This window comes from Haliotis cracherodii, unplaced genomic scaffold, assembly GCF_022045235.1.
Source record: "Haliotis cracherodii isolate W230 unplaced genomic scaffold, xgHalCrac1.p SCAF_3, whole genome shotgun sequence".
Classification (NCBI taxonomy): Eukaryota; Metazoa; Mollusca; class Gastropoda; order Lepetellida; family Haliotidae; genus Haliotis; species Haliotis cracherodii.
The window spans coordinates 4725131-4749301 of NW_027266286.1; the positions used below are offsets into that span (position 1 = coordinate 4725131).

Consider the following 24171-nt stretch of genomic DNA (forward strand, 5'->3'; position numbering starts at 1 on the left):
ACCAAAACCCACACCTCAAGCCCCAACCCACACCTCACACCCCAACCCACACCTCACGCCCCAACCCTCAAACCACCAACCCCTTCCCCTGCATCTTAAACCATCAACCCCACCTCCTACATCTTATACCACCAACCCCGACCCCTAAATCTCAAACTACCAACCCCAACCCCTACATAACAGACCACCAACCCCCCTTGCCCCCCTTCAAGGGTCCCTACACCCCACCAAGCCACCCTCATTGGCACATATGTTCTAAGGGTTCCTACACCCCACCCAGCCACCCTCATTGGGCACATATGTTCTAAGGGTTCCTACACCCCATCCAGCCACCCTCATTGGGCACCTGTGTTCTAAGGGTCCTTACACCCCAACCAGCCACCCTCATTGGCACATGTGTTCTAAGGGACCCTACACCCCACCCAGCCACCCTCATTGGGCACATGTGTTCTAAGGGACCTTACACCCCAACCAGCCACCCTCATTGGCACATGTGTTCTAAGGGACCCTACACCCCACCCAGCCACCCTCATTGGGCACATGTGTTCTAAGGGACCCTACACCCCATCCAGCCACCCTCATTGGGCACATGTGTTCTAAGGGTCCCTACACACCACCCAGCCACCCTCATTGGCACATGTGTTCTAAGGGTTCCTACACCCCACCCAGCCACCCTCATTGGGCACATGTGTTCTAAGGGTCCCTACACCCAACCCAGCCACCCTCATTGGCACATATGTTCTAAGGGTCCCTACACCCCACCCAGCCACCCTCATTGGCACATGTGTTCTAAGGGTTCCTACACCCCACCCAGCCACCCTCATTGGGCACATGTGTTCTAAGGGTCCCTACACCCAACCCAGCCACCCTCATTGGGCACATGTGTTCTAAGGGTCCCTACACCCCACCCAGCCACCCTCATAGGCACATGTGTTCTAAGGGTCCCTACATCCAACCCAGCCACCCTCATAGGCACATGTGTTCTAAGGGTCCCTACACCCCACCCAGCCACCCTCATTGGGCACATGTGTTCTAAGGGTCCCTACACCCAACCCAGCCACCCTCATAGGCACATATGTTCTAAGGGTCCCTACACCCCACCCAGCCACCCTCATAGGCACATGTGTTCTAAGGGTCCCTACACCCAACCCAGCCACCCTCATTGGCACATATGTTCTAAGGGTCCCTACACCCCACCCAGCCACCCTCATTGGCACATGTGTTCTAAGGTTCCCTACACCCCACCCAGCCACCCTCATTGGGCACATATGTTCTAAGGGTCCCTACACCCCACCCAGCCACCCTCATTGGGCACATGTGTTCTAAGGGACCGTAACCCCACCCAGCCACCCTCATTGGCACATGTGTTCTAAGGGTCCCCACACCCCACCCAGCCACCCTCATTGGCACATGTGTTCTAAGGTCCCTACACACCAGCCAGCCACCCTCATTGGGCACATGTGTTCTAAGGGTCCCATGTGCAAGTTTAGTGCTACAGGAGCAGTGCCAGTGCCCACACAATGGTCCTGTGTAGTTTTGTCTTTGCATCATCAGCACAAACACAGGTTCAACTTTGTATCAAAGCCACTTCCTCCACACGATACCCTTGACGTTGTCACAGCCGCTGTAATTCTCACAGGCCCTGCAATCCCATTGTTTACATTTTATTAGTAGCACCTTGACAATAGAATGGCCGAGTCACCGTGGACGTCATTGGTAATTGAGCTCTCATTGCACATGAATGCAAATTCTCACCTTGAACAAAGAACCGTTACTCTATAAATCTCATCCCAAGCCTGAGTGTGGGGTTTATCCAGCTGACTGGGGTTTGATGTAGTCACTAGATTGCACGCAGACATGTGTTCAGGGCAGTTCTATTGTTAAGAATATATTCATCATACTCTGCCTGGGAGATTGGTTGATCAACTTGCACAACATGGCCTTCAACTCTGCTTCTAGTGCTTTCATTAGTCCCAAGCAACATAAAATCCTACTAACTAGTTTCATAGGTAATTACATAGTGCAAGACGAGATGTTGATACTAATTAAATTTAAGTTGCTCAAGGCTGCTAAGTCTGTTCTTCAGGACATATGGGTGGCCCAGTCGTTTAAGGCGTTGCGATTCGCTGTGCAGATCAGAAACCTATGATTGTGGGTTCGAATCCTGACTCACCCCAAATATGTTTCTAGGTTGTAAGCACCATATCCATGCTCATTGGTTTGACAGAAGTGGTAAACGTCTGAGACTTGCATCTCTTCGGGCTTTCCTCCCACAATAAGCTGACACGCCGTGCTATAACTGGAATACTGTTAAAAGCGGCGTTTAACCCAACTCACTCACTCACTCTTCAGGACATATTTACACTATGAACATCCAAATCATCATGTCCCTCTGACCAATCTTTATGGCATAGCTCTCTGTCCAGTTCTAGAAAAACAATTTCTACACTATATATAATACTACTATAACAGCCGAACCTTTTTATTTTTTTAATTATTAACAGAATTTAGAGTAGCTCTTTCTTGATTGCATTGTAGCTCACCCAGGCAGATATGTAGGTATTTTAGGAAAAAATAGACTTTGTAGAATTTGCAAAAATGGTTGTATAGAAGATGAATATCACGATTTATGTGTATGGCCAGTGTAACAATGTAACACAGAAAGCCTAGGATTTTTAAACGTTTATCGACTTGTGTAGATGTATTTGACATCTAAACACACTTGATGAGATTTTCTATTTATCACATAATGGGTACAGACATAACAGAGACATTTTACAAGTGAAGGCAACAATCAAACATGATTTTTCAATATTTTAAAATCTGTAAACATAGTAGTTACTAGAGAAGGCCTAGTTAAAAGGAGGGCGGTCGGGTAGCCTAGAGTTTAATGTGTCGCTCGTCACGCCGAAGACTCGGGTTCGATTCCCGGCATGGGTACAATGTGTGAAGCCCCTTTCTGGTGTCCCCCGCCGTGATATTGCTGGAATATTGCTAAAAGCGGCGTAAAACAATACTCACTCACTCACTTGTTAAAAGGGCTATGCTGCACAGACTGACGCCCATTAACCAGGTGAGAAATTGAAATTAATGCGGTATATGAAACCGAGGCGTTGTCTTTGTTTAAGATTAACTTCTAGATGCTCTTTTTTATTATATTTCATAACTATAATTTAACAACTTTTTTTCTGTAAAATATGTTCATTTCAGAGACTAGATGTTAGTCTAGTAAACATCCAAGGTTTGAGTTAGTGGATAAACAAAGCAGGGTTTTAATAACTTGAATCAAACTTGCATGGCCTGGCAATATGCATCTCGAAGTAGTTGCCCCTTTAAGCAAGTAAAGACGACAGACGCTCAAGCTGCTGGTAGTCATTGCACACAGGGAGATGTCGAACATGCTTCATACATCACGGAGTATGTTTGCATGTTTGCTAAATGTTTACCTGACAAATATGTTCTGTTGTTTGCGGAGATGTCACAAGTTCAATGTTATCAGCAGGTTTTCAACATTCACACGTTTAGTTCCTGTTCTTGGGTATTTCTAAAACATTCCCATGTTATTTTTTATTTGGGTAAAACCTCCCATTTGAGCTTTAAATTTATGAAACAGCCAACCAAAGTATGCAAGAGTGAGTGAGTGAGTTGGGTTCAGTGTCACATTTAATAGCAGTATTTTAGTAACATCACAGTGCATCAGCATCAAGTGTGAGTGAGTGAGTGAGTTGGGTTTCGTTTCACATTAAATAGCAGTATTTTAGTAACATCACAGTGCATCAGCATCAAGTGTGAGTGAGTGAGTGAGTTGGGTTTCGTTTCACATTAAATAGCAGTATTTTAGTAACATCACAGTGCCTCAGCATCAGGAGTGAGTGAGTGAGTGAGTTGGGTTTCGTGTCACATTAAACAGCAGTATTTTAGTAACATCACAGTGCCTCAGCATCAAGAGTGAGTGAGTGAGTGAGTTGGGTTTCGTGTCACATTAAATAGCAGTATTTTAGTAACATCACAGTGCCTCAGCATCAAGAGTGAGTGAGTGAGTGAGTTGGGTTCAGTGTCACATTTAATAGCAGTATTTTAGTAACATCACAGTGCATCAGCATCAAGTGTGAGTGAGTGAGTGAGTTGGGTTTCGTTTCACATTAAATAGCAGTATTTTAGTAACATCACAGTGCATCAGCATCAAGTGTGAGTGAGTGAGTGAGTTGGGTTTCGTTTCACATTAAATAGCAGTATTTTAGTAACATCACAGTGCCTCAGCATCAGGAGTGAGTGAGTGAGTGAGTTGGGTTCAGTGTCACATTTAATAGCAGTATTTTAGTAACATCACAGTGCATCAGCATCAAGTGTGAGTGAGTGAGTGAGTTGGGTTTCGTTTCACATTAAATAGCAGTATTTTAGTAACATCACAGTGCATCAGCATCAAGTGTGAGTGAGTGAGTGAGTTGGGTTTCGTTTCACATTAAATAGCAGTATTTTAGTAACATCACAGTGCCTCAGCATCAGGAGTGAGTGAGTGAGTGAGTTGGGTTTCGTGTCACATTAAACAGCAGTATTTTAGTAACATCACAGTGCCTCAGCATCAAGAGTGAGTGAGTGAGTGAGTTGGGTTTCGTGTCACATTAAATAGCAGTATTTTAGTAACATCACAGTGCCTCAGCATCAAGAGTGAGTGAGTGAGTGAGTTGGGTTTCATGTCACATTAAATAGGAGTATTTTAGTAACATCTCAGTGCATCAGCACCAAGAGTGAAGAAACCTACAATGATGCAGGTTCTCTTGAAAGAAAGGTCTTAATCAATTACAAACAGAAATATGTTAATGATAGACCTTCTCAATAAAACATACATTGTTTTGTAAAAAGGAACATAATATTGTAGAATTAAGTCCAGGCTTCTCAGTAAAATATGAAAAAAAAATGGTTTGGCATAAAAAACGTTTTCCTCTTTAAAGTATCCTTACCAGAATTTTTAAGAGATCTTGAAAGTTTATGGCCTTGCCTGACTTCCAGGAATGGCAAGCTAGCCTCCCAGCAAATGGCACTTGATATCTCTCTCTATCTTGTGGAGACAAAGTTCCATGAAATGGAATACTTTGAACTTGGAGGTTGAGAGAGTTGATAAGTTTGATCATCAATTACCCCTAATATCATGATATGTTCCTGTTATTTATAGATCTGATGGATCCCCCAGTGCCATGAGGCTGTGATTCCCAGCAAGGGGGCACGGTGCCGTGACCTTTCTCTCCAGTTTTATCACTTTTACTCTATTTTCTGTTGATTAATTTTCAAGCTGGAACACAATTTGAGATGGTCAGAATCTGGAAAGAATGATTCTGATGAAATGGATATCCAATTATAATATGAAGGGTTTAAATGATTGAATATACTAAAAAAAGATACTTTTGGATTGTAGGAATGCACCACAGCAAACTGAAATAATTGTTATGAAAAATTTACTTTCTCATGTTTGTATCTCTGTAATGAAAACCTGTTTATCCTTGAGGTTTGGTGTGATCACCTCTCATTTCAGAATGGTAAAATGGCCTACTTGATGGACTCTCTGTGACACAGGGCATTGTCCACTTCAGTTCTCTGTGACACAGGTCATTGTACACTTCAGCTCTCTGTGACACAGGGCATTGTACACTTCAGCTCTCTGTGACACAGGGCATTGTACACTTCAGTTCTCTGTGACACAGGGCATTGTACACTTCAGCTCTCTGTGACACAGGTCATTGTGCCCTTCAACTCTCTGTGACACAGGTCATTGTACCCTTCAGCTCTCTGTGACACAGGGCATTGGCCACTTCAGTTCTCTGTGACACAGGGCATTGTACACTTCAGCTCTCTGTGACACAGGGCATTGTACACTTCAGCTCTCTGTGACACAGGTCATTGTACACTTCAGTTCTCTGTGACACAGGTCATTGTACCCTTCAGCTCTCTGTGACACAGGTCATTGTACACTTCAGTTCTCTGTGACACAGGGCATGTATCCTTCAGCTCTCTGTGATACAGGGCATGTATCCTTCTGCTCTCTGTGATACAGGGCATTGTTGCCTTATTAGAGAGTACCTATTTACTCAAACACCATTACCATTTGGTACCATTCTGTACTTTCTGTTTTATCAAGCGCTGTACTTTGTTTTATCAAGTTCTGTACTTTCTGTTTTATCAAGCTCTGTACTTTTGTTTTGTCAAGCTTTGTACTTTCTGTTTTATCAAGCTCTGTACTTTGTTTCATCAAACGCTGTACTTTGTTTTACCAAGCGCTGTACTTTGTTTTATCAAGTTCTGTACTTTTGTTTTGTCAAGCTTTGTACTTTCTGTTTTATCAAGCGCTGTACTTTGTTTTATCAAGCTCTGTACTTTGTTTTATCAAGTTCTGTACTTTCTGTTTTATCAAGCTCTGTACTTTTGTTTTGTCAAGCTTTGTACTTTCTGTTTTATCAAGCGCTGTACTTTGTTTCATCAAACGCTGTACTTTGTTTTACCAAGCGCTGTACTTTGTTTTATCAAGCGCTGTACTTTGTTTTACCAAGCGCTGTACTTTGTTTTATCAAGCGCTGTACTTTGTTTTATCAAGCGCTGTACTTTGTTTTACCAAGCGCTGTACTTTGTTTTATCAAGCGCTGTACTTTGTTTTATCAAGCGCTGTACTTTGTTTTATCAAGCGCTGTACTTTGTTTTATGAAGCGCTGTACTTTGTTTTATCAAGCGCTGTACTTTGTTTTATGAAGTTCTGTACTTTGTTTTATCAAGTGCTGTACTTTGTTTTACCAAGCGCTGTACTTTGTTTTATCAAGCTCTGTACTTTGTTTTACTAAGCGCTGTACTTTGTTTCATCAAACGCTGTACTTTGTTTTACCAAGCATTGTACTTTGTTTTATCAAGCGCTGTACTTTGTTTTACCAAGCTCTGTACTTTGTTTTATCAAGCTCTGTACTTTGTTTCATCAAACGCTGTACTTTGTTTTACCAAGCGCTGTACTTTGTTTTATCAAGCGCTGTACTTTGTTTTATCAAGTGCTGTACTTTGTTTTATCAAGTGCTGTACTTTGTTTTATCAAGTGCTGTACTTTGTTTTACCAAGCGCTGTACTTTGTTTTATCAAGCTCTGTACTTTGTTTTACCAAGCGCTGTACTTTGTTTCATCAAACGTTGTACGTTGTTTTACCAAGCATTGTACTTTGTTTTATCAAGCTCTGTACTTTGTTTCATCAAACGCTGTACTTTGTTTTACCAAGCGCTGTACTTTGTTTTATCAAGCGCTGTACTTTGTTTTATCAAGTGCTGTACTTTGTTTTATCAAGCGTTGTACTTTGTTTTACCAAGCGCTGTACTTTGTTTTATCAAGCGCTGTACTTTGTTTTACCAAGCATTGTACTTTGTTTTACTAAGCGCTGTACTTTGTTTCATCAAACGCTGTACTTTGTTTTACCAAACGCTGTACTTTGTTTTACCAAGCATTGTACTTTGTTTTACCAAGCGCTGTACTTTGTTTTATCAAGCGCTGTACTTTGTTTCATCAAACGCTGTACTTTGTTTTACCAAGCGCTGTACTTTGTTTTATCAAGCTCTGTACTTTGTTTTACTAAGCGCTGTACTTTGTTTCATCAAACGCTGTACTTTGTTTTACCAAGCATTGTACTTTGTTTTATCAAGCTCTGTACTTTGTTTCATCAAACGCTGTACTTTGTTTTACCAAGCGCTGTACTTTGTTTTATCACGGACCTATATAACCTGGATAGGAAACGCAACAGATAGCCTCAGGTCATCTACGCCGCGCTACCGGCGATTGTTTTTCCACCTCTGCGGGGGGTCATCGCCAAGGCTCATGGGTAGATTCACTGACCAGCTCTTCAATTTTTGTCCGCTTATCGCTTCAAAAAATCCGAATTTCCCGTGTATTTCGCTTATATACAGACTTGAAAGGTAAGTGGATATTTTGTTTATATATTGTGTAATGGTATTCGGGACGAAATAAGACTTCTGAAAGTAATTATTTTTGTTTCAACTGTCTTTAGATATGTGCACACCGGTCCATTGTTTTCGTCTTGCATCCAAGATGGCAGACAAGTGAAATCGTGATATTTGGCTGTTTTATTTCGCTATCTCCTTCGTTATCATCCAATAAAGTCCTTAGTTACAAGGGTGTGCTGAACATATGCTATCTGTACAGCAGTTATGTGTAAGAACATCTTTGATAATGTTATTTCACAACGAATTACGAGTCCATGAAAATCGATGTTTATGCAAGAAAACTCGGAAATTTTTACACACACGCACAATTTGGGCGTGCTAAAACTTTTATTCTGATAGATATTTTTTTCCCCAAAAAAACCCAACTAATACCTTATATACCAATAAGCAACTATGCGGTTTTGTAATTACGAAACATTTGTTAAATACTCTGTAATTAATGTTACAAAAATAGCTATAATTTAGCTTAAAATATAAGGAAATCTACTATAAATTCCCACTTGAAACATACATTTCATGTCAAATAATGTTTCACATGGGTAGGTGTTGGAGAAAAATAATGATTCATAGCATATTCTATTTTCAGCCCATATTTCATGTTCCTAATTTCTGAAGTGTAATTCACTAACTTGTAAAATAATTATATCCAAGACTTTTTCTGCAGTAATATGATCTGTATGTTTTTATATTATAATTATAGGTTTCAACTGTCAATAAATAATGCTACATGTCCACATGAGTACATTCTTGTTGATTTAACATGAAGAATGATAAAACAGGTGCATTATGTTCCATTTACAGATGCCACGCCGAAAGAAAATGCCAGGTATTGGCCAGAAAAAGAAGCACTATAAAAGAAAATCTTCAAAGGTGACAACTTCATTGGACAGAGACCACAGCCATGCTCAAGTGAACCATCATAGAACAGATGATCAAGTAATTGTGGAAAGGTTTGTTATTTTCTAGGTATATTACATGCCTTTTGCAAAGTATAGAAAATATATCAAGTTGATTTAAGGACATTTTATTGATTGTTGTTAAATTTAATCATTTACATTAGTTGTAAAGTATGTGAGGTGAAATGGAGTTACATGCCACATTCCAGGGTATTGCACTTGTATGGCAATGTTTTTATGTGGCTGCTTGTAATAGCCTAGAGTAAAGCCAATTGATATAATTTTTTGTCACATTTAAATAATTTGTATTAATTTTATGTGCCAATCCAATTGAGATGATATATTATTCTAAATATCTTGTTCCAGTTCACAAGATGAGTTTGGTGCTAAATGGAGTGAAGCCTGGGATGCCTTCTACCTTGGACATGGATCAGGCACTCGCAACAACACTTCCACTGAAGAACCAGAAGAAGTTGATTCAGACTGCAGTTCTGCTAATAGGTTCTATGTCATTTTACATAAAGTTTTCTGCTATAAATCACATGTGGACTTAGACAAGTTTGTCGAGAAACTATGGAGGGATAGAAGGTTTGAGTTATTTCAATTTTTGAAGAATGACATCAAGAGCCATACTGATGCATTGTCCGACTTCACAATTTCAAGGATAACTGATGATAACATCCAGCTTGTCCAACATTATCATGGAGAGTCTCCAACAGTCAAATTGTGTATGAACATAAGATCATCATTAGTTCCCTCTCTGCTTGTACACAAGATTGTGATTGACAGAGAACATGATATATGGACGGGTCTTCCCAAAATTGTGATGTCATTTGGAGACCTTCAGAAGTTCTTTGATAGACTCAAACTTTGGGATGTTTGTGTTGGAAATCATGAGGAAGAGTTCACCAGTACAATGCCAAAATGGAGTACTTCCTACACAAAGACGAACCAAGTTCTTGCATACCATGAAGCCGATTTCTGTGCGAAGCGAGATGATATTGAGTACCACTCTACCATTCGATCAACCAAGTGTTCCATGTTGACTGTTAGAAAAAGGTGTAGCCATTGCAGTTTGTATAGAAACACACTTCGAAAGAAAGTTTCACGTTCAAAACAGCAAGAATCATCATTTTCTGAGAAGAAAACCACACCCCATAAACACATGTCCAAGGACATGATGATATCTAAGATTAAGGTGATGAAAGATAAAACACAGCACCTGCAAACTGAACTTGACAAGATTCGACGCAGCATATGGAAGAGCATATCTGTGGAAGGACAGAAACTTAATGAAACTGACAATGTTGAACTTTTGGGATTGCTGAAGAAACATACAGTTGATGTTGAAAAGGCCTTCCCCGATGAGAACTCGCTACAGAGGCTTTTCTGGGATCAGCAGTTGAAATGTGTAAGTTTGACAGACAGAAGGCAAATGAAATGGCACCCAATGATCATTAAGTGGTGCCTTTATATTCGAAGCAAAAGCCAAAAAGCATACGATGCCACCAGAGATGCTGGATTTATCTCCCTACCAAGCAGTCGAACACTGTTTGACTATTCACACTGGTTACCTGCTGAATGTGGCTTTAACTATGCCTCTGTGTCACATCTCAGGAATGAAGCAGCCCAGCTGGGAATGTTTCAGGAAGAATGGATGAGTTATGTTGGAATTCTTCAAGATGAGGTGAAAGTGTCTGAGGGGTTAGTTTACGACAGAGTAACTGGTGAGCTTGTTGGGTATGTTGAACTTGAGAAAACTGGCAATGACTTGTTGCATATGGAGAATTTAATTGCGAACACTAAGAAGAAACTAGCATCTTCCATTCTTGTCATAATGGTTAGAGGGATTACTTCTTCCCTGAAGTACCCAGTTGCCTGTTTTGCCACAAGTGGGATAACTGCTGATCTTTTGTATCCTGCTATATGGAAGGCTGTCCGATTTTTGGAAATTGAATGTAGATTAAAAATTCTGTTTGTAACATGTGACGGTGCATCTCCTAATAGAAAATTCTTCAATCTGCATCACTGTGAGGAACTTCAAAACACATACTGGACCTGGAACCCCTACTCATATCCTAGACGGAAGCTTTACTTCATTTCAGATGTCCCTCACCTCCTCAAAACCACCCGAAATTGTTTTGCCAATTCTGGAAGCCACAGCAAGTCACGTGACATGTGGAAAGATGGACAGGACATCAGGTGGTCACACATTGTTAGGTTGTATGAAGAATATGTGGAACCATCAATTTATGCTCATGCTCACAAATTAACGCGGGAGCATATTGATCTCACGCCTTTTGCTAAAATGAAGGTGAATCTGGCAGCTCAGGTATTGAGCAAAACTGTTGCGGATGCACTTGAACATTTGTATGATGATTCTGTGAGTGAGACTGTGAATTTTATCAGACAGATGAACAAATTTTTTGATTGTTTAAATACAAGGAACTTGAATGAGGCAGACAGGAAAAGAAATACTAATTTACGAGAATATGTCGATCGAAATGATGAGAGACTGACATATCTGACAACTGAATTTCTTGGTTATTTCGATGCATGGGAAAGAGCTGTTTTGAACAGACAAGGGCCTCTCACGAAGAGTCAGAGATCTAGAATGATGTTGAGCAAGCAGACACTACATGGATTACGCATCACGGTTCAATCTATTGTGGAATGTGTTAGGTTCCTACTAGATGAGGGTGCAAACTTTGTACTAACTCACAGATTCAACCAGGATCCACTTGAAGAACATTTCTCTCATTATAGACAAAAGGGAGGGGCCAACAGCAATCCTACTGTGTATGATGTGAAACATACCATGTCACAACTTCGTGTCATTGGTTCAACTGCCTTAGCACCAATTACAGGCAACATTACAAACAAGAGAGGACATAATGACATTCGAGTGGTTCACACCCCACTAACTAAGAGACAGAGGAGAAACTGAACATTGACATTTGTGGTGTTTATTTAGTGATGAGGGGCGGTCGGGTAGCCTTGTGGTTCAAGCGTTCGCTCGTCACACCAAAGACCGGGTTTGATTCCCGACATAGGTACATTGAGTGTACCCCATTTCTGGTGTCCCCCACTGTGATATTGCTGGATTATTGCTAAAAGCGGCGAAAAACCATAGTCACTCACTCACTCACTATTTAGTGAAGCCTGTGAAGATCCAGACTAGAAACTAGAATTGATCTTAAGCAAACCATGCTTCTTGTTAGTGGCGACTGCAGACCAGCTGTTCAGACTTGGGAACTTTATTAATGCATGTCATAAAATTTATGCTCATGATGTCTATCACTGGATTGTCTAATGCTGACTTGATTGTTTTTTTACTACCGTCATTTAGCCAAAATATTGCTGAGCACGGCTTTAAACAACAAACGAACAAATCTTGTGTTTTGAGACTAACAAAATAAAAAGTCAAAATAAGATCATTTGTATGTATTTTCTTCAAGATTATTTCTTGCAGTTTGAAAAAAGCACCCACAAAATAATGAGATAAAATGTACAGCTAATTAAGCACTAAAATATGTACAGTTATGTTATTCACTGATATTAGAACAATTTTTATATTACATGTACGAACAAATCAGCTGGCACAAAATCCAAACATATTAAGCAGTTAATGTTCCCTCAGGCGTTTTCTAAGGGAATTTGACTTTTTCCCTTTTTTTGCACGTTTGGGTGTGCTGGCATTTCTTTTTTGTGTTTGCCTGCGAATGTGCTGGACAACAGCTCTTCCTCGCAGTTTCAGGAACAAGTCCGCAATACTTTCCAAAATGGAGAGCTTTTCTTCTTCACTACTTGTGACGAGCTTGTCCCAGTAAAACAGGACTGTTGTATCTTTAAGAATGCTGTCCTTAAGGCGGTCAACACACAGGGAATTTGCATTTAAGTTTGATGTGTCGACTTGATGCCGACAAATTATCTCCATTTTTCTCACAAGAAAGATAAAATTGTCCCCACTAACTTTAAGTCCTCCTCTGTTGACAGTCTCAGTCCAAACGCGAAATTTTGTCATAAATGCAGATGAAGTATCCTGTGATGTTATGCATAAATGCCTCAGGGTTTTGGCTACTTTTGACTCTATTCCTGAGTGCTTTGTAATGGCCCTAATTAAAAATCCACAGATATAAAATAGAGTCTCATTTTCCGCCGAGGTCAGATCTTTAGCTTCGTGTTCTGCATCACTCTGTATACTTGATATAAACTTCGTACACACAGCATCTACCAGTTCATCCAACAAGCACTGACTTAACATGTGGACATTCCAGTCACTCTCTTGTGTGTGTAATTTTATTACATCATGCAATTGATCACAGAACTTGGTGTCAGTTCTTACTCTGTGGAACTGTGCCCACATCTGCTCTCTGCTCGCCACAAAGGAGCTGCTTTTTCCCAATCCAGAAAACAATGTTACAAATGTAGGTGTCAGGTGGTCAGTTATTTGAGCTAGGCATGACTCTGAACCAGAAAGTAAACTAGCAATGTCACACATTTTCCCCTCACATGCCAGATCCGACTTGTGAATTTCATTATGAGCTATTGCGTTTAAAGAATTGCGGACAGACTCCAGCATACATCCTTGCAATTGCTCAGTGCTGAAGAAAACTTGATTTGAGGAACTTGTCAGCGTAGGAGGTGTGGTCGGTATGGTCTGCTGTGTCTCACTGGTAAGCTTGTAGTCAGGAGCTGGAATTAGTAATAATATCCCTTATGATATGAAATCAAAAGAACCTTTCACCAAGTATATTAGTTTAAGGTTGAATGTATGGTGTTAACATGTAAATGTAAACATGTATCAAGGCATTTATCCAGTATGTTTACGAAGTGCCTGTGGCAGTCAAATTGTGGAAGATAACCGTTATTCTGTTCAAAATAAGGATTTCCATATTTTTTTAATTCATAGTTATTTTACAATTGTATTTTGAGATTGAATTGAATCCAATGATATAAAACTAAGCATTAACACATCACGATGAATAAATAAAAAGTAATTGAAAAAGCATACTAACTCAGGCTTCTTAAATGATTAGATTTTTATCTGATACAAGTATTCTGTTCATATGTAATGATTGCAACATTGAAAGTGTATACACATGATACAAGAGTCCCAAAATGTTAGTTCAATTATTATTCTACGGCAGTCAAATTAATGTATCCATGGTCAATGTGTTAAGATTAGATTAAATGTATACAAATTAAGATAGATACACACATGATAAAATACAAATAGGGTTACTTATTTCTGAAATTATATTAGTCTGGAGGACAAAATTGCAATATGTAAATTGAAGAATCTATTTATTCCACACATTATAACATCTTGGAGTATCTGCTTTCCTCTTATAATTATATGCCTATATTTTACCATTATTCATATATATACCCATGGTGGTAATTAGCCAAATTGTGCCCTGGGGCTTTTATGTAAGAATATATATGTAAATAAAATATGAATATATGTTTGAACAGAAAACTTTACTGTTTTGTGATTTTCATTACCTCGTAAATCGGATCTTCCGTGTGCTTTGATCACATGGCCACGGAATCCAGAAATTGAACCGTAGTCTTTGCTGCACAAAGGACATCTGTACAAAGCTGCAAAAGTCTTGCCAGGTCTCCTGTTTTCGCCAGTCTTTTGCACCTTTGAATGGCAGTCATCGGACGTTGAATCCGAGTTTCTATCCACTTCATACTCTGTGTACTCGCCTAGAAGTACGGACAAATCCATATCGGAGTCATCCCAGTTGACGAAATCGGACATGTTGTAGTTGTTACGAGAGAATCTGAACGCTTGAATATGTATCCGTATTAGGTTAGGAATGACGATAATGTTGCAAGGCATTGTATATATATGGTCTGATATCTCGATCATCTTAATTACCGTTTCCGTGTTTAATTGATAAAAATCTGATGCACATGGGACATATGTGTTTTGACAGCTATCGATCGCCACACATGCTTGTAAGCCGGATGTTTTGGTAACCAGGGGAAGTCAAGTTAAGCCCTACTACGCATGCGCCATAAGCTGTCCACATGTGGTTGGCATCGCGTCTGCGGGATACCGATAACATGGGGCTCGGATTTCAATTCGCGGATGCGCGGCAGAGATAGTTTCAGGAATTCTGTATCGTTTCCTATCCAGGTTATACAAGTCCGTGGTTTTATCAAGCGCTGTACTTTGTTTTACCAAGCGCTGTACTTTGTTTTATCAAGCGCTGTACTTTGTTTTACCAAGCGCTGTACTTTGTTTTATCAAGCGCTGTACTTTGTTTTACCAAGCGCTGTACTTTGTTTTACCAAGCGCTGTACTTTGTTTTATCAAGCGCTGTACTTTGTTTTACCAAGCTCTGATCCAGTACATTGCCTTCAGCTTACCAACCCAGGTTCAAGCTATTAGGGACAGGTAACTCGGGTACTCAGGTCGGGTGGGTACTGAGCAGGACCTGGGTACCCACAGGACTACCCGGACCCGAGGTTAGTCACGGGATACATTGTTTAATGACAAAACGTATCTAAAACTCAATGGTCACACTGCAAGTCACTGATGTTCCCATTTCTTTCTGACTATGCATGCATTCCTTCTGACTTTTATATGTTTGAAAAAGATAAAATTTCATGCAGTCAACTTCAGTGTATGCATGACCAGTTCGTTTTACACGTGTATCTAAATACATTTTGCCAGGGCTACAGTCAAACTTTACCCAATCGGACAGTTTGTAGCTATCTCTTGATACCAGGTACCCGGGTAGGGTCGGGTAATAGAGGGGTGGGTACCTGGGTAGTAAATTTTGACTCGTCCCAGCCCTACAAGCTATTTTACAGCTATTTCCCTCGGCATTTATCATAACAGCAAATCAGCTAGAAGCACCAGCTATAGGTCTATTCCTGGCTACTGTTCTTACACTGTTCTTACACTGTAGGCAATAATAATCTGTGAATTGACTCTGATGACTTGATAACACGGGGCTATTCACAGTGGGGTGTAGCCTTTGTTGACTTTAGTTATGCAGTTGTCACATAGTACTAGTGTGCATACAATTACACTATTATCGCTATCAAACTGCTTGCCTTTAACTTTGATCTGCAGGTTTTTATAATGGCGGTATACATACAAAATCCATTACAAATCTGATGTTTTTTTCTTATTCTGCTAACAGTAAAATGGGTTTACTAGAAGAATGTGTGTATTATGAAGTCTTTTGATTGGCATTTTGAAGTTGAGGGGTCAAGAGGTAGCCCTGAACTGTTATTTACAAAGAATATAGAAGGTGTTATCCACAGATAGGGGGCATGTATTGATGTATATAACATGTTAACCTGGAAGAGTCAGTGAGTGAGTATGGTTTTACGCCGCTTTTAGCAATATTCCAGCAATATCACGACGAAGACCCGGGTTCGATTCCCCACATTGGCACAATGTCTGAAGCCCATTTTCTGGTGTCTCCTACCGTGGTATTGCTGGAATATTGCTAAAAGCGGCGTAAAACCATACTCACTCACTCACTGATAAACAATTGCACACAGGAAATATTCAGTTAACCTGTTAAAGAAAGAAAACAAAATCTGAAATAAATTTTATTTTCCGTAAACCAAAATTATATCAAATATAATAAACCATATCGATTGTATTGTGATATTTAAGCACCTTCCTTTTGTCAGTACGCTTGCATCTGGGCCGTCATGTTTTGCAATATATTCTTCAATTACTAGTACTGGTCAAAATGTATCAAAGGTCCAATAAAAGACTTCAAAACAATATCCATATATAGTTCCAAGAACAGCACATTGTCCTGAAAAGGTTGATTACTAGGTAACTGGTTTGTAATGTTTAGACCAGGTCATTTCTTCTTTAAGGATTTTCTGGGTCAGTCTGTCAAAGGGGAGGAGGCAAAAGATTACTTACTTCCATCTGATCAAGACTGACCTCATTGAGTGACCTCTGTGCATCTTTGATGACGTCTCCTTGCCTTGTAATTTACAGAAATTATTTGAGCCCTTATTGTGTCATATATGGTAATTGGCGTCCAAGATTAACTGTTGAAGTGAGGCTTGAGCAGAGAGGCAGTGTAATTTTAATTCAGATCTCTGAAAACTCACTTTGTCTGTAAAGCAATATTACCCTAATTACACAGTGACAATAAGTTCAGTCAGACATGATTATGGACAGCTCGACCTTGACTGACAATGTGCACCAGGTCGTGGAGCATAGTCTATTAAATTTGTTCTGAGAATACGAGATAATTTGCCATCTGCAGCTTCTCCATCTAACTGTCACGGCACAAATAGGCATCATGAAGACAGATAGATTTTGTGTTACAATTTCGGAATTGTTTTCATACATATCATGAAAAAATCAATGGTCAAGGTCACAAGACATGGTAGTACATTAAAACTGATTGTGGATATGGTTGTGACGTTTGATATGACTGCTACCATAATCGACGTAATAAGCGCCTAGAGCGCTCTCAAAATTAGAAACATGGGGGCTCTTAATTATTAGAATATTATTTTGGTGAAAAAAAAACAGAGTTGAAAGATAAATTTCATTGTTTATGCTGACAGCCTGAAATGTTTATATACGACAGATATATTTTTCCCGAATTTCACTGCCCATATTTAAGGTGCATATAACACACGAGTGTGTATTATACATGAATAAATCAGTCTTGTGTACATGGATCAATCAGAAGGGGGGGGGCTAATTGGGATTGTTCACTAGCCAATATATTAGCAAATATCGCTGTGGGTGCTTATTAGAGTGGGGCGCTTATTACGTCGAATGCAGTATTTGTATCATCTGAAGTTTTGGAAGCGAATATGGCCCAAGGTATTTTTTTATCGAATAGAATACCCTTGATAATCGAGGATGAGAATGTTTGAGTTAAAGGTGTTTCACTTAATATATGCCATCTTCCTGAGGCAAGGGAATTAACTGACTATAAAAGTCCAGTTTCTACCCTTGCCGAGCAAGGCTGGAATTATGATGTCCAGTCAAAATCATGTAACAAAATCGACATCCGGTTCCTAAACTGCTGTGCAGATTTCGGTCGATTACAGGATTTTCAAAACGTGTGCTGTCATCGTCGTCAACAGATATTTTCCAAATCTTTTTATGTTTTTAAACAAGGTGCTGATGTGATTTGGTGCACTTTGCTAGGTAGGACACATTGTTAAGAAACAACATAGTTCTTGATTATCGGTCAGATTATCTTGACTGGCGCCACCATTTGGTTTGAAGCAAACACAGGTGATATGAGAGGTGCAATCTCATTGGTCAATAGGAGGGACATAGAAGCAGCATCATTCGATCAAGCCCAGAAATTCCAGCCTAAATTGGCAAGGGTGGAAAGTTGGTATTAAGGCAGTTTTGAACATCATTTCAGTTGTAATAGCAGGTACAATTAGGTTCCGGCATCATGTAAGTGACGTAGATCTGAACACTTCCCACTCACCTGGAATCATAATCAAGGAGAATCGTGGTTTCAAAGCCCTATGAAAAGATTCTGTCAAAGCCAAGCTCCTTCCCAGGGTGTGACACCTTCATTACAGACTCGGTAACATCGCTGCCAACAGTCAAAACTCCCCACTGTGACAGGTGGCCCTAACCATGCTTGGATTCAAATCCACAACAAAAGATTGAAGCTAATGAAGGGACACAACTCTGCACAGCAAAGTACAGTGACAGAGATTATAGTGTCACCCTAAACTAGACTACTATTGAAAATATTGATATACTCAGATGTGGTTTATTGTTACTTGATTTACAGGTTCTTTATACCAAGTAATGTGGTCTGTAAGTGGAAAAACATGTTTGAATACATGAATGTATGACTTCTATTGATGTCTTGCAGTTTAACCTTTTGTATGCTATAGTTATGGTTGCAACCGAGAGTGACCTCCCTTTCATACATAGATTTGGATAGATGCAGAACAAGAAACATGTTTGATCATTGACCATTTTGCATATCTATATTTTATTTTGCAAATTTTGGGGTCAATCCCTCAGTTTGCATTTAGACAAATGATATAGACATACCCATCATTTAAATTGTTTTTTAGGGTCAATGCCTCAGTTTGCATTCAGACAAATAACATAGACATACCCATCATTTAAATTGTTTTTTAGGGTATTTATACAACAGATACAACCGCTCTCTCCCCCTCTACAATAATATAGACATACCCATCATTTAAATTGTTTTTTAGGGTATTTACACATAAGTATCACCTACAACATTAACTTGTGCTGCTGTGATGAAGACAATATTGTCGGATGGGAATGAATTGCTCATTATGTTCTGCCTGTCATCACCTGATATTCAAGATTCTTTATGTCAGTTCTGGAGGCCTCGTGGCCCAGAGTACAATACATATATGATATATGGTGGTGGTGGAGATTTCGTCCACCCACTGTCAGGCTGTTCTCGGGGTAGTTTACATTCATATCTTATCCAAGGTCACAGCAGCATACACAAATGACATTTTATTGATATATGATATATCACAGTTGAATGTCGATTGTCAAGCCTGGAACACAGAAACTAGTGATCAATAGTGTGAGCAATGCTCCACCCCTTAAAATGGCACAGACTGCCCTCCTCCTCTGTCTGACCCCTCTACCCATTTCCACATCGACCGCTCTCTCCCCCTCTGCCCCATTTCCCCCACCACCCCTCTCTCCCCCTCCGTCTTCTTCCCCTTTCTCCCCTCCACCCCTCTCTCCCCCTCCACCCCTCTCTCCCCCTCCACCCCTCTCTCCCCCTCCGTCTTCTCCCCCTTTCTCCCCTCCCCTCCTCTCTCCCCTCCACCCCTCTCTTCCCCTCCACCCCTCTCTCCCCCTCCGTCTTCTCCCCCTTTCTCCCCTCCCCTCCTCTCTCCCCTCCACCCCCTCTTCCCCTCCACCCCTCTCTCCCCCTCCATCTTCTTCCCCTTTCTCCCCTCCCCTCCTCTCTCCCCCTCCGCACCTCTCTCTCCATCCCCTCCACCCCTCTCTCCCCCTCCGTCTTCTCCCCCTTTCTCCCCTCCCCTCCTCTCTCCCCCTTCGCATCTCTCTCCCCATCCCCTCCACCACTCTCTCCCCCTCCATCTTCTCCCCCTTTCTCCCCTCCCCTCCTCTCTCCCCTCCACCCCCTCTTCCCCTCCACCCCTCTCTCCCCCTCCGTCTTCTCCCCCTTTCTCCCCTCCCCTCCTCTCTCCCCCTTCGCATCTCTCTCCCCATCCCCTCCACCCCTCTCTCCCCCTCCATCTTCTTCCCCTTTCTCCCCTCCCCTCCTCTCTCCCCCTTCACACCTCTCTCCCCATCCCCTCCACCCCTCTCTCCCCCTCCATCTTCTTCCCCTTTCTCCCCTCCCCTTCTCTCTCCCCTCCACCCCCTCTTCCCCTCCACCCCTCTCTCCCCCTCCGTCTTCTCCCCCTTTCTCCCCTCCCCTCCTCTCTCCCCCTTCGCATCTCTCTCCCCATCCCCTCCACCCCTCTCTCCCCCTCCATCTTCTTCCCCTTTCTCCCCTCCCCTCCTCTCTCCCCCTTCACACCTCTCTCCCCATCCCCTCCACCCCTCTCTCCCCCTCCATCTTCTCCCCCTTTCTCCCCTCCCCTCCTCTCTCCCCTCCACCCCCTCTTCCCCTCCACCCCTCTCTCCCCCTCCGTCTTCTCCCCCTTTCTCCCCTCCCCTCCTCTCTCCCCCTTCGCATCTCTCTCCCCATCCCCTCCACCCCTCTCTCCCCCTCCATCTTCTTCCCCTTTCTCCCCTCCCCTCCTCTCTCCCCCTTCACACCTCTCTCCCCATCCCCTCCACCCCTCTCTCCCCCTCCATCTTCTTCCCCTTTCTCCCCTCCCCTTCTCTCTCTCCCTTTGCACCTCTCTCTCTCCATCCTCTCCCCTCCTCTTTCTCCCTTTGCACCTCTCTCTCTCCATCCTCTCCCATCCTCTCTCTCCCTTCACACCTCTCTCTCCCCATCCCCTCCAGCCCTCTCTCCCCTCCATCTTCTTCCCCTTTCTCCCCTCCCCTCCTCTCTCCCCCTTCGCACCTCTCTCCCCATCCCCTCCAGCCCTCTCTCCCCTCCATCTTCTTCCCCTTTCTCCCCTCCCCTCCTCTCTCTCCCTTCGCACCTCTCTCCCCATCCCCTCCACCCCTCTGCCCCATTTCCCTTTACTCCTCTCTCCTCTTTCTCCCCTCCCCTCCTCTCTCTGCCTCCTCTCTCCTTCACCCCTCTCTCCCCCTGCTCACCCCACTCCCCCCTTCAATCTTCCTCACCCCCTGCATCCTTCTGTTCCTGCAAACAGAATCAATCTGCAACTGTCCAGGAGTCACAACGGTGACCCCCTGCCCCGCCCCCCTCCACCAACGCTACACATGTACTCGTCTTACAATACACCTACACAGTGTTTGTCTCCACACAGCTGTGTTCTGCACCTTACCCCCCTGAGTAACACCTGCATTGTGATATTTGTTTGCGCTCACCCCCAAAGATTACTCACCACCTTACCCTCGAGGTCTCTCACCCCTCCCTCAATCCACATGTACAGTTGGTCCATATTCTTTCCTCAGGAGTGTCTATATTCTTACAGATTTCACCTACTTTCAAATACCTACCAGATCAGAATTGACTACAGAGCCTTCTCCAACCCCCTCCCCAACCCCGTAACACTTGATCACAGAGCCATCTCCCACCCCTCTCCCCACCACCCGAACACTTGATCACAGAGTTCTCAACCCCCACCCCCCACCCCCTAAATATTGATCACAGAGCTATCAATCAACCTCCAACCCCTAAGCCCCATACAACTGATAAAATGATAAAATATGAAACACAACCACTATAGCCTTCACCAGAGATCACAGAGCTATCATTTCCTACCTGCCCGCCCCCCACCTCTTCACAAGTGATCACAGTGCTAACTAATTACTTCCCACCCCCTCACAAGCACCTGCTAGCATGCAGCCCCTCACCAGCAATATGGTGTCCATGTAGGCACAGCTTAATTCAATGTCTGATTATTGCTGTGAGGGATCCCTCGTCCCACAGCTCCAATGGTAACAGCACCTGGAGAGCTGGTGATTGATGATAATGACCAAGGTATAAAGAAACTATATTTGATTTGTAATGGAAGTGTGATTGTAATCAAGTTATCAGTCCACCCTATTGTATATTGTTCAGTATTATCAGTGTATTCATGCCAGCTCACGTGTCAGTCCGAATCATGGGAAAATAAGTACTGATTGATGAGATTATTCTCTCCATCAGCACAAGAAGGCTCCATGCAGTGGGACGTATTACGAGGCAGATGGCTATTCCAACACAGCCAAAACGTGTGATGATTCGTAGAATTGATTGATAGCCTGCCAACAGAATCAAATGACCCTGTCTTCAATCATGACAAAATTCATCTTTTATTTGAACGCGGTATTTCATGGAATTGCTATTTCTGGAATATGGATCAAACATTGTGACCACAATGACCACCACACACGATGTGGCACTAGATCAACCCATGAACATACATAGTCATGAAAATCTTCTACCATGTTAATGTCAACATTTAGCATTTCAGTGATGGTGACAGCTCCACTGGAGCAACAACAGGCAGTATGAGAACTCAGTAATGAAACATGGAGGTTGTTGGCAGTATGGACGTATCTACAAGCTCATTACACAGTCCTGTAGCTCAAGGGGGAGGCCTTCCATGTGTGCAAGAAAAAATGTAAAAACAACAACGTTTGTTTGTTGTTTGACGCATCAGTCAACAACTATTGAACTTTATCACCCGTAAGGTTAGAAATAACCAAGTTCATTAAAATTGTATGTCTGCTAGTGTAAATATCACTTCACACGCACCAGTGTATTGTTTCCGTCATGTGGATGACATTGTTGACGTCCTTTGAATCTTATTGTGCCGTAAGCTCGGAATGACGTCACACTAGAAGCTTTGTAGCTGAAGATTGTTGACATCATTTGACAATTGTTGTTTTCTAAGACGGCTGTCATGATAAGTGCATTTTTCTAAAGGGGAGCTCAAAAGAATTAAGAAATAATGGGTAGTAAAGAAATTATTATACTCGCATGTGTGTCACACTGATTTTACAAAACTCGTGTAAGAAATCATGTATTACCCTCGCTCTCGCTCGGGAAATATAAAAATTCCGACATTTGTTTCATAAAATCAGTATGACACACATGTGAGTATAATAGTCTGTATATCAAATCACCCTATAAATATGCTTGGACCAGACAAACCAGTGATTGATATCATGAGCATGTTAAAAAAAACATTGTTGACATGCAATTGATGAAGTCAGATGTGAGGATGTGGAGGAATTTCTGTTTGACATATTTTTAGAATGTTCAAAGCATCATGAATTTCATTTCAATATCATTCAAGGTAGAGGTGAGGTGAGGTGAAATTGGGTTTAACGTCGTGTCCAAGATTATTGCACTTATATAGCGATGTGCATGCACGTGTGTGTGGCTGCTTGTACTAGTCCGGTCTGATGCCGATTTATAGTGCTAGCTCACTGAGATACCATGCCCCAGTTTAACATGAATACCCCACTCAGACACAGTATACTGACTCCGAGCCGACCAGTCCTTGTTTTAGCCCCTTAATGCCGAGCGCCAGACAGGGTAACTACAAGTACCATCTTTAAGCGTCTTTTGGTATGACGCGGTCGGGGATCGAACCTCGGACCTTCCGCTCTCCGGGTGGACGCTCTACCACTAGGCCACGGATGTGGTCTCATTCAAGGAAGAGAATTAATGGATGTCAACATCATTATTATGAGGAACACAACGTTTCAGAGTATATTCTTACTCATTCGGGTAATTGAACGAGTAGGTACTGTAAATCTGGCAATTAATGCTTCTCCAAATTAAAATGACTGCTGACCCCTATCCAAATACAACTCAATATCAATGCAACTCCCCTCCCCCATCCCCAGTGGAATGATAGACTTACCTTAGTCTAACCTTACCTTTATCCAATCAAACAGCAAATAGCACCACCTATTAGCACTGAGTAGAACCCTTCGGTAAAAACAATAAACAGTGTTTTCCTAAAAACAACACACAGTATATATGTTTACTTTGTTGACTGGCCTTAAAGGAAGTTCAAAGGAAATAAAATAATCAACAACAGTTGACTGATTGGTATGCGAGTGGGTAGAACTCTTGATCCCAGCAGTAATAACTCTTCAGGTGCCTGTTGTGTAATTCCTATTGTTTGAATGACATTGTTATGTACTTGTTGCAACTGCTGTTCAATAAACCATGTTTGTGTTTATATTCAAG

At 41.8% G+C, this 24171-nt stretch overlaps 4 protein-coding genes across 4 annotated transcripts; 1 reads left to right on the top strand and 3 right to left on the bottom strand.

Moving 5' to 3' along the window:
• The first annotated feature begins 7785 nt into the window (after positions 1 to 7785).
• On the top strand, positions 7786 to 12314 carry LOC139474552 (uncharacterized). The gene is made up of 3 exons (XM_071257613.1): positions 7786 to 7934; positions 8784 to 8932; positions 9245 to 12314. Exons 2-3 carry the CDS (start codon positions 8784 to 8786, stop codon positions 11823 to 11825), a joined length of 2730 nt encoding a protein of 909 aa, XP_071113714.1. The 5' UTR covers positions 7786 to 7934; the 3' UTR covers positions 11826 to 12314.
• Positions 12315 to 12486: 172 nt separating this feature from the next.
• Positions 12487 to 15030, bottom strand: LOC139474919 (uncharacterized). The gene is made up of 2 exons (XM_071258112.1): positions 14387 to 15030; positions 12487 to 13573 (listed from the first exon to the last, which is right to left on the bottom strand). Exons 1-2 carry the CDS (start codon positions 14757 to 14759, stop codon positions 12504 to 12506), a joined length of 1443 nt encoding a protein of 480 aa, XP_071114213.1. The 5' UTR covers positions 14760 to 15030; the 3' UTR covers positions 12487 to 12503.
• A 4358-nt stretch (positions 15031 to 19388) lies between these two features.
• Positions 19389 to 20132, bottom strand: LOC139474189 (octapeptide-repeat protein T2-like). Its single transcript, XM_071257085.1, has one exon. The coding sequence runs from the start codon at positions 20130 to 20132 to the stop codon at positions 19389 to 19391; it is 744 nt and encodes a 247-aa protein (XP_071113186.1).
• Positions 20133 to 20170: 38 nt separating this feature from the next.
• On the bottom strand, positions 20171 to 21007 carry LOC139474190 (octapeptide-repeat protein T2-like). Its single transcript, XM_071257086.1, has one exon. The coding sequence runs from the start codon at positions 21005 to 21007 to the stop codon at positions 20171 to 20173; it is 837 nt and encodes a 278-aa protein (XP_071113187.1).
• Between the last annotated feature and the right edge of the window lie 3164 nt (positions 21008 to 24171).